The sequence below is a fragment of the Lactuca serriola genome, chromosome 9, assembly GCF_051521515.1.
Source record: "Lactuca serriola cultivar US96UC23 chromosome 9, Lser_US96UC23_V15, whole genome shotgun sequence".
NCBI lineage: Eukaryota > Viridiplantae > Streptophyta > Magnoliopsida > Asterales > Asteraceae > Lactuca > Lactuca serriola.
The window spans coordinates 198,930,737-198,940,570 of record NC_136416.1 but is presented as its reverse complement, the minus strand read 5'-3'; the positions used below and the strand labels follow the sequence as shown (position 1 = coordinate 198,940,570).

At 28.5% G+C, this 9,834-nt stretch overlaps 1 protein-coding gene and 1 long non-coding RNA gene across 3 annotated transcripts; one reads left to right on the top strand and one right to left on the bottom strand.

The window, feature by feature from the left end:
* Positions 1-787: 787 nt before the first annotated feature.
* On the bottom strand, positions 788-1,982 carry LOC145074647 (uncharacterized). Its single transcript, XR_013691953.1, has 3 exons — positions 1,469-1,982; positions 1,262-1,349; positions 788-1,045 (listed from the first exon to the last, which is right to left on the bottom strand). It is a non-coding gene; the product is annotated as an uncharacterized LOC145074647 (long non-coding RNA).
* Positions 1,983-5,273: 3,291 nt separating this feature from the next.
* Positions 5,274-9,421, top strand: AT-IE (histidine biosynthesis bifunctional protein (HISIE)). Of its 2 annotated transcripts, none has more exons than XM_079020632.1 (6): positions 5,274-5,401; positions 6,151-6,332; positions 7,018-7,263; positions 8,580-8,678; positions 8,775-8,929; positions 9,009-9,421. In XM_079020632.1, the coding sequence occupies exons 2-6, from the start codon at positions 6,165-6,167 to the stop codon at positions 9,217-9,219; spliced, it is 879 nt and encodes a 292-aa protein (XP_078876758.1). In that variant the 5' UTR covers positions 5,274-5,401; positions 6,151-6,164; the 3' UTR covers positions 9,220-9,421. The 2 variants fall into 2 exon arrangements, with proteins under 2 accessions (XP_078876758.1, XP_078876757.1); XM_079020631.1 differs by having other exon boundaries at positions 7,009-7,263.
* Positions 9,422-9,834: the final 413 nt, after the last annotated feature.

The following is a 9,834-nucleotide window of genomic DNA, read 5'->3' as shown; positions in this document are numbered from 1 at the left end:
TATCGATGGTTGGGTTGGTGTGGTGGAGGGAGGATGGGGGTAGAAGGTGGCGACGACTGGAGGTGAAGAAGGAGGTGGCGGCTGATGGTGATAATTAGGGTTAGGGTTTGAGGCAATGGAATAGTTATATACCCGTGTCCTAACAAACTTCATTCCTTACTGGTAGGAATGGTCCCTCTCCATCAAAATCTTTTCGAAACAACTCCCATATTTACCCATTACACCCTTGCTCCTATAATTCCTTTCAATTTAAGTCCAACCGTTACCAAACAATCCCTAAACCTACAAAATTTCTTCAAATTAAGTCCCAATAATTTACCAAGTAGTCCATGTCTTCATAGTTATTTACGAAACCCATCTGCAATTTACACTTTTAACCCCCGACTTCTAAAATTGTGACAATTAGCTCCTCGAGGCTAACACCTTGCTATGTAATTATTGATTTTAAGGCTACTATACATCCATTTATTTATTTATTTACTTAATTAGCATGGTGTTACAACTCTTCCCCACTTAAATTAGATTTCGTCCTCGAAATCATTCCTCACCATTGCTTACACTCCAGACAACTTAAACGATGTGACTACAATCCCGAGCATTTAAATTACAAAAATAATCTAAAGGTGTTTGTGTTTGCTTATTTTATATAATAAATCATTTTTGATAGAAGTGCTTATTAACTTATAGTGATTATATATATATATATATATATATATATATATATATATATATATATATATATTATTAGACCGAAGTTATATGATAGAAACATTAACATCCAAATCCTAATCCATAAAAATTTAAAAATATGCTGAAAGAAAAAGCAACAAGAGACAATACTGAATCAATTAATTTTGCCAAGATTTAGGATGCATACCATATCTTACTGCAAACCACAGGTCTAATAATGAAACCACACTTGTTTTTACAAGTTTTGCTCTATGCGAGATTACACTACCCTCCAGTGGCAGGTGGCACTTTTCTGGACTGTGAATTAATTCTATGAGGTATTGACATTTCCAATTTCCTAAATCTGAGTCAAAGCCTAAAACAAAAGGTGGAAAGCAAGTCAAAAGAACAATTAGAATAGAAGCAGGAGTATGAGTTAAGGGTGAAATATCTAGGATAGCATGTTGAAACATTAAACAACCAGAAGTTAAGATAGAAGCATAAATTAAGAAAAGAGTACTAAGAAATCATGACTTTTAATCTTAACTCAAAGTTTGTAAGATGAAAATGAAATCAAAAGTACTCAAAAAACCTGACTTTGTCGATCATGGTTATAACAATACATTAGTTGGAATCGATAAAAATACTTCTTCTTCATAAGCCAAGAATTCAACCATCATCTGTGTTTGATAAACAGTAAAATTAGGTTACTGAAACATTCAAAATCACAAAAGCACACTTTTGTTTATATCTACCAATAAAATCACTCTAAAATAGAGGAGTCAACACAGATAGATACCTTAACTTTATGCCCAAACTGACTCTATATGCAATCGTCGTAAAAGCAACACCACAGGTAGATTTAGCGATGATACTGCTATTGCCGGTGGCGGCGGTAACCATGGATTTGAATAAGAGGAAATAAGAACAGATGTGATGTTGATGGTTGTAGACATGGTGGTGTAATATGAAATTCTATACCTGCATTTGGAAGTAGGAGATGGATTGGTGGTAACATCCATCGGAGAAGAGAATATGGAATTGAGGAAAAATCGATCGGGAGGAGGAGTCCGCGGAGGGTAGAAGTCGTCCGAGGGGGCAATGGAGGTGAGGGGCATTAGTAGATGAATGTATCATTGTTGGTATCGTTGGTATTGGCTAATGAACCAACAACACCATAAATAATAAGAATGCAAGGGATGGCGAATGGTGGTGAGTGGTTAAGGACCGTCGGTGAAGATGGTAATTGAGGTTTTGTTGTCAACGATTGAATTTGGGGGTTAGATAGATTAGATAGATGTGAAGTGCAGGGCACTAATTGATAAGGTTGTGGAAGAGGTCGACGTCTAGTTAAGGTTTTAAGTTAATTTTACTGAATTAAAGGAATTAATAACTTAACTACTTAATTACCAAAAATAATTAATATGTAAGATTACAACTTTACCCATATGTACATGTTTGAAATGATTGGTCTACAGTTATACTTACATCCACACAATAATTAGTTAGATTACTTGAACCTAGCTCTCTCTCTCTCTCTCTATATATATATATATATATATATATATATATATATATATATATATATATGTAAATGTTTGGATTATCTTAATGGCTACAAAAGTTATAAATTTATTGATATTTTTTAAAGTGTTTGGTTAACTTATATATTAAAATGACAAAAAATACAAACATGTGTGTATGTGTGTGTGTGTGTATATATATATATATATATATATATATATATATATATATGGGATTGGAGAATATGTGACTGTTATGTACCTAATATTTGGTATAGAACCATAAAAAACTATACAATTTTAACAAAATGCAATCAAATTTCTCTACCATCTTTCTTCCATCCTCTATCAGAGCTTATGTTAGGCTTTATATATATATATATATATATATATATATATATATATATATATATATATATTGAACTTTTATAAGTTTAATTTGGCACCATAAACCATGTATAGGAATATTTTACCAATTACTTGTAGGTATCCATATTAAAATTTAATACATAAAACGACCATGAAAGATTGAAAGTATTTATTAAAAAACACACTAAAGCTCTTTCCATAACTCATCATAGAAAAACCATGCAACTATAATAAGATAGGTGTCGAAGGAAGTTATGAAACTTACTAGAGGTCAAATAAAAAACACATTCGAAATACATAGATATTGGGGATGAATCACGAAATCAAAAATAATATGAGTTTAAAGGCTATAGGAAGAAGCTAACAAAAAAAGAAAAATGTGTTTTTTAATCAAAATGAAGTCAATTTTGATGGTTCTATACCTAATGTTAAATACATGACAGCCACATATTCATTTTTTTCTTATATATATAAGGCTAGGTTAATATGTTTCTTACATTTATTGTGTGCTAGAATGCACCAATAGTAATTTAGTAAAATTAAATAATTATTTAAATAAGATAGATATTAAATGATTTCCATAATTGTATGTATATTAAATGATATCCATAATTATAATTATTTTTTTATGGAAACTAATTAAATTCGTCATTAATGTCAGCAATAACATTCTTTCAGAATGAATTCATACCTAGGTTTTTATGTATGCATTTGTTTTTTATTTAAGGACTCACTCACTTAAAATACAATAAAGTTGAATGAAATATGAAGAACGAGAGTGTATTCTACTAGAATACACTCTCATTCTGTTAGAATATACTCTCATTCTTCTAGATACAAATTCATTTTGAAAGAATATTATTGTTGACATTAATGATGAATTTAATTAGTATCCATAAAAATGAATTATAAGTATATATATATATATATATATATATATATATATATATATATATATATATCATTTAATATAGATATAATTTTTACTAAATTCTTATTGGTGCATTTTAGCACACAATAGATGTGAAAAACATTTGAACCTACCTCTCTCTTTATATATATATATATATATATATATATATATATATATATATATATATATCTCCCTATTCTAATCTCCCTATCTCCCTATACTAATAAAAGAGTAGTTCTTTTGCCATGTGTCACTATATTAGGCCTCTTAATTAATGTGTTGTTACTTGTCAATCTACTAGTTCTTCATTTTAAATTTATTAAACCTCCTCATTAATGTGATGTTATTTTCAATGTATTTATTCTCCATATTAAATTAAATTTTAAATTTTATATTATTGTTTTCATTAATTCACAAAAAAAAGTCTAATATATATTAAAAATTATTTTTATATATTTATTTGAATCAACGATTATAATTTCACATAACTAATAAAAATATCTCTTAATTAGTAATTTATTTAAAATAATTGATTAATAATTTTTATTTTTTTTATTATAAAAGTTTAATTATTTTTATAACCGTGGTTCCCACGGGTTATAACCTAGTAAATAAATAGTTTTAATATCCTTTTGCTAAGTGTCACTCTAATACAACTCATCATTAATATTATGCCATATGTCATGTAGATATATTAGGCAACTCATTTCAAAATTCAAATTTATATTTTTTAATTATATGTTAAATTTGAAGTTATAATAACTTTAAAAATTTGAGATATCTCTTAAATAATAATTTATTTAAAATGACTTATTTAAAACAACTGATTAATAATTATAAGTTTTTATTATAAAAGTTTAGTTAGTTTTATAACCGTGGTTACCAAAGGTTACAAACTAGTGTGTGTGTGTGTGTGTGTATATATATATATATATATATATATATATATATATATATATATATATATATATATATATATATATATATATATAGGGCTAGGTTATTTTGTTTTTTATATTTATTGTGTGCTAGAATGCACCAATAGAAATTTAGTAAATTAAATAATTATTTAATTAAATAATTATAGATATTAAATGATTTCCATAATTATATGTATATTAAATTATATCCATAATTATAATTCTCTTTTTATGGAAACTAATTAAACCCGTAGTTAATGCCATCAATAACATTCTTTCAGAATGAATTTGCATCTAGGTTTTTATATATGAGTTCGTACTTTGTTTCAAGACTCAATCACTTAAAATACAATAAAGTTGTATGGAATATGAAGAACGAGAGTGTATTCTACTAGAATACACTATCATTCTTCTAAATATGAATTTATTCCGAAAGAATATTATTATTGACATTAATGACGAATTTAATTAGTTTTCATAAAAATGAATTATAAGTATGGATAGCATTTAATATACATATAATTAATACTAAATTCCTATTGGTGCATTCTAGCACACAATAGACGTGAAAAACATTTGAATATATATATATATATATATATATATATATATATATATATATATAACAAGTAAATGACTGAAAAAAGATCTCTTATTATTTTCTTTTTAACTTAACAAGAAAATATCACTTTTTAAAACTAGTAAAAACCTATTTTAGAAAATATTTATTAACTTTTCAAACATTTTTTGTTGATTTTTTTAAAAACTAAAAAATGAATAAATATTTTTCAAATTAAATCTCAAAACACCCTCTCAAACAAAAATATAAAATCATCCGCTATATTGCAAATAACTTTTGTGATATTGATTTATTTATTTTTCATTTCGCGATAAACATATATCCTGTCCAAACCAGTCTTTCTCCACTCCACTTTGCCCTACTCCCCCGTTTCCCCCTTCCCAGCTGAGCCTGTGCTATCAGTCAAAGCTCTCTCTCTTTCTCTCAGGTACGTGGCACAAACTCATCTCTCCCACGAACAAACCTTGTAAGAATTTGATTTTGAGCCCTACGTTTACTTGTAGATTTTGTCCCTTAATGTTGCGTCATCGATGATGTAGAATCTCATTTTGAGGACCTGAATCATCTCATCCGCGTGTATCTTCTATATCTTTATTTGATTTGAACATGCATTGAATTGCAAATTCTTGTTATCTGATATGGATGTAACATGCATCCTGACAAAATCGAGCAGATGCATTTTAGCATTCCGCGATGAATGGATTTGACTTGTCTGAGTTCACACGCTGTTTTCAAATAAGTTTTTTTGAAATGAAACTGACATGCATGCTGTTTGCGAATTGGAAGCATCAACGTCAGTGTATTGGTGTTGTTGTACCTGTTACTCCGTCTGTGAAAGAAGGAGACTATTCCTTTTCAAAGTTAAGATTTATAGTTCAAATCCTGTATGGATCTTCCTTTGAAATTACATTTATGTCAATTTTGAGTCTAAAACGAAGCTTTCTGAACATTCAGAAGTTGAAATGTGGATTTCTTTTAAGATGGATGTGTGGAGTTTAGTACAGATATTATCCAAAATCGTAGTGTAGCTTCTTTTCTTAACAAATGGCATTTTTTTATCTGTGTCTGGTGTTACACTTGTCCTCTTGATTTGGATTTGGGGGCGAATTGATTATTATCAAGATTCAAGCCCCTTTTTCCCACCATTTTCTTTATTTACTTCACATTTTTCTTTAGGTGCTTTATTTCCTATGGCGTTTGCAAATTTTCATGGACTTAGAGCTCTGCAAATTTCATCACGAGAAAGCATTTTCAACCATGGAAGCTGCCACACACGAACTGATACATCCAACAGTAGATGTTTTGCTGTCAAGGCTTGCAGTAAGAAACCTGATCAAAACATTCATCTTGAATCTAAGGTAAATTTATATGAAGCTCTGTACTCCATTATGCTTTTCTGTGATTACAATACAGATTCTCGTATCGTAGCTGCTTTCTGCATATTTAACACTACTTTCAGTTTTGATGGGAAAAGATCAAAAGAACTTATTTGAAAATTAGCAACTGAAAATGCATTCGTCATGTTTAATTGCAATGTAGATTAACTTTTGCTCCTTAAATTGCATCATTGAATGGCCAATAACCAAAAGGTCAAGTGAATTAAGAATAAATGCAATGTGATAACCTTCTTTTCTCCTATAAACATCTAGTTAGCTATTCATCCCTCAAAATATTGCAACATATAGTTGTGGACATAGTTCAAGTGAAGTTTTCAGCTTTTACCAAATGTCCCAGATACCCTTTATAAAGCTCACCAATTGGCATCCGAAAATGGAATTGTTGCAATTTTATTGTTACTATTCCGTTAACTAACTTATTGGCAACGATTGTCAAATGTCTAAACTACCCTTCAACGAAAGACAAACTAGATTGAACTTTAAGGATCCAATCAATGCTGTCATGATCATATTTAATGTCTCTTACTAACTATTATATCTTTTTTATATGATATGTCACATGTGATGTCAGCTATTTGAAACTTTGAAGTTATTATATAATATGAAAAGCATGAAATTAAAGTTATTTTAACAAAAGCAATTTCAGTTAAATTCGGTGTTGGACAGTGTGAAATGGGATGAGAAGGGTTTGGCTGTGGCTATAGCTCAAAATGTTGATTCAGGGGCAATTTTAATGCAAGGATTTGCCAATAGGGAAGCACTTGCTACCACAATTGCTTCCAAAAAAGCAACTTTTTATAGCAGATCAAGATCATCTTTGTGGATAAAAGGGGAAACTTCTCTTAACTTCATCAATGTTCATGATATCTTTCTTGATTGTGATCGTGATTCTGTAAGTTCTTTTCTTTCAATGCATGTAATAGCAATCTACTTTCTTTAATTCGTTTGTTTGTTACTATAAGTTTATAACATCTTACTTTTATTTCTTTCTTTCTTTTACAACATTCTACTTAGAAAATTTTATGCAATTATATAAATTTCATTCAAATACAAAGCAATTTTCAGTGTTATAATTGGATAGATCTTTCAAAGTATAATGTCCTATAAGAAGTTTCTTCAATTTGTAAGGGTTAATATCATAAAAGACCCTATGCTTTGTTTATTTTTCCCGGATTAAACCTCAACTTAATTTTTTTTTGCTAAAAAAGGCCTTTCATTTTCCATTTTTTTTATTTGGCCCTTTTAGCAGGTTTACTGTTAAAATTTTGGTTTTAGACAAAAACAAATTTTAGAAAAATGGACATTTTTTTCGAAAGAACTCATTTTTTTTTTCAGAAAAAACCCTCACATTTGACAAAAAATATTGGGTTAATCTCAAAAAAGACCTTATATTTTGTGTGTGTGTGTGTGTGTTTTTTTTTTTTTTTTTTTTTTTTTTTTTCTGGATTAAACCTCAAATTTATTTTTTGCTTGAAAAAAACTTTGTATTTTTTCATTTTTTGCCAAAAAAATTGTAAAATGTGAGGGTTTTTTTGGGAAAAACTAAAAAAGTTGGAGGGTTTATTTGGAAGCATTTAGAAGGTTGAAGTTTTTTTTCAGAAAAAAAAAAAGTTGAGGGCTTTTTCGGAAAAAATAAAAAAATACAAGGTCTTTTTCAGGCAAAAAAAAAATAAATTCGAGGTTTAATCCAGAAAAAACACAAAATATAAGGTCTTTTTTTTAGATTAACCCAAAAATATTTTGGAAAAAAAGGGCTTTTTTCAGAAAAAGGTAAAAATCTGAGGTTTTTTCCGGAAAAAAAAATTAAGTATTTTTTCTGGAAATTTTTTCTAATACCAGAAAATCAATTACCAGTAAACCTGCTAAAAGCACCAAATGGAAAAGTTTTAAAAATACAATCTCTTTTTTAAGAAAAAAATAAAATAAAGCTAGAGGTTTAATCATGAAAAAAACCCAAAACATAGGGTCTTTTATGATATTAACCCAAAGTACAATTCCATAAGTAGTTAAAATTTTCAAAGTAAAATACATTAATTAGAAAAAAAAAAAAAAACTGGAACTACAATGCCATAATAGAAAAAGAAACAAAACCAGAGGATGCTATAATATTCTTTTATTACTCTTTATTTAAACATTACAATTTTCATTTTTTTTTAATAAAAAAAAAAGGTTACTAAAGTATATATATAATAAATAACATATTGTCAGATTATATATCTTGGAAAACCTGATGGGCCCACTTGTCACACTGGAGCTGAAACTTGCTATTACACATCCGTTTTTGATGCCTTAGATCATCAACCACAGGTCATTCCCATTATCACTTCTTTTTTTTTTTTTTTACCCTTGAGTAGCAATTCCTTTTATTTATTTATTTTTTTTTTAAATTTTGATTATGTTAAGGTTGAAGAAAATAATAAACTGGCATTAACAACATTGTACTCATTGGAATCCACACTTTCTAGAAGAAAGGAAGAACTTTCATCTCCTCAACAAGGCAAACCATCTTGGACAAAACGTTTGTTGCTTGATGACAAACTATTATGCAAAAAGATCCGGTATATATATATATATTTTTTCATTCAAAATATATATATACTATTACTAACCCATGTAAAATGACCATTTTGCCCTCAGGGAAGAAGCAGATGAGTTTTGCAGAACACTAGAGGAAAACGAGGATGAATCACGAAGTGTGTCAGAGATGGCAGATGTGTTGTATCATGAAATGGTGTTGTTGATTCGCAGAGGATTAAAATTTGAAGATGTTCTTGAGGTTCTTAGATGCAGATTTACTCAATCGGGAATTGAAGAAAAAAATAACCGAAAACCAAAAATCATCAACTGATCTTATGATCTGATTCGTATTAATTTGCTGCATTTTGTAGCTTAAATGTATTGACATTTTTTTTTTTTTTAAAATCTTAAGATTGTTATAAGATTTGGAGTTGAGTTGATCAAACTTGTGTTAGATTTGATGTTTTTCTTGTTTTTGTGAAAAGACTTTTATTATGATTAATTTTGGATTGTGGATTTGGTCCTCTTGATAATTTATTTTTTTTCATTTTTAGATTGAGAAAACATTTTGAATGATATAGATAAAGATGGTTGAATCTAATAAATATATATATTTTTTATGAAGTTGAGGGTTTAAACTTTAAACCAGTTTAAAAATAGATGAAATTTTGGAGTATATTAAAATGATTGATCATCGTTTTTAAAAATATCGGGCCATAAAGCATATTTGAAGGCCCATTATGCCATAGTGGCATGTGAAAATGAGTGTTCATCCAATTTTTAGTGTTTAAATACGTTTTTGGCTATCTTTGATATTCTATTTTGCTTCAAGAAGGGTTTTTTTGCCTATTTTTGTAGTGTTTTTTTTTTCGTAGACCTACTGTGAAAATGCCAGAAGTTAACGACGAATTACCCATTTGTGGTATTTTCGCATTTCATTTTTGGT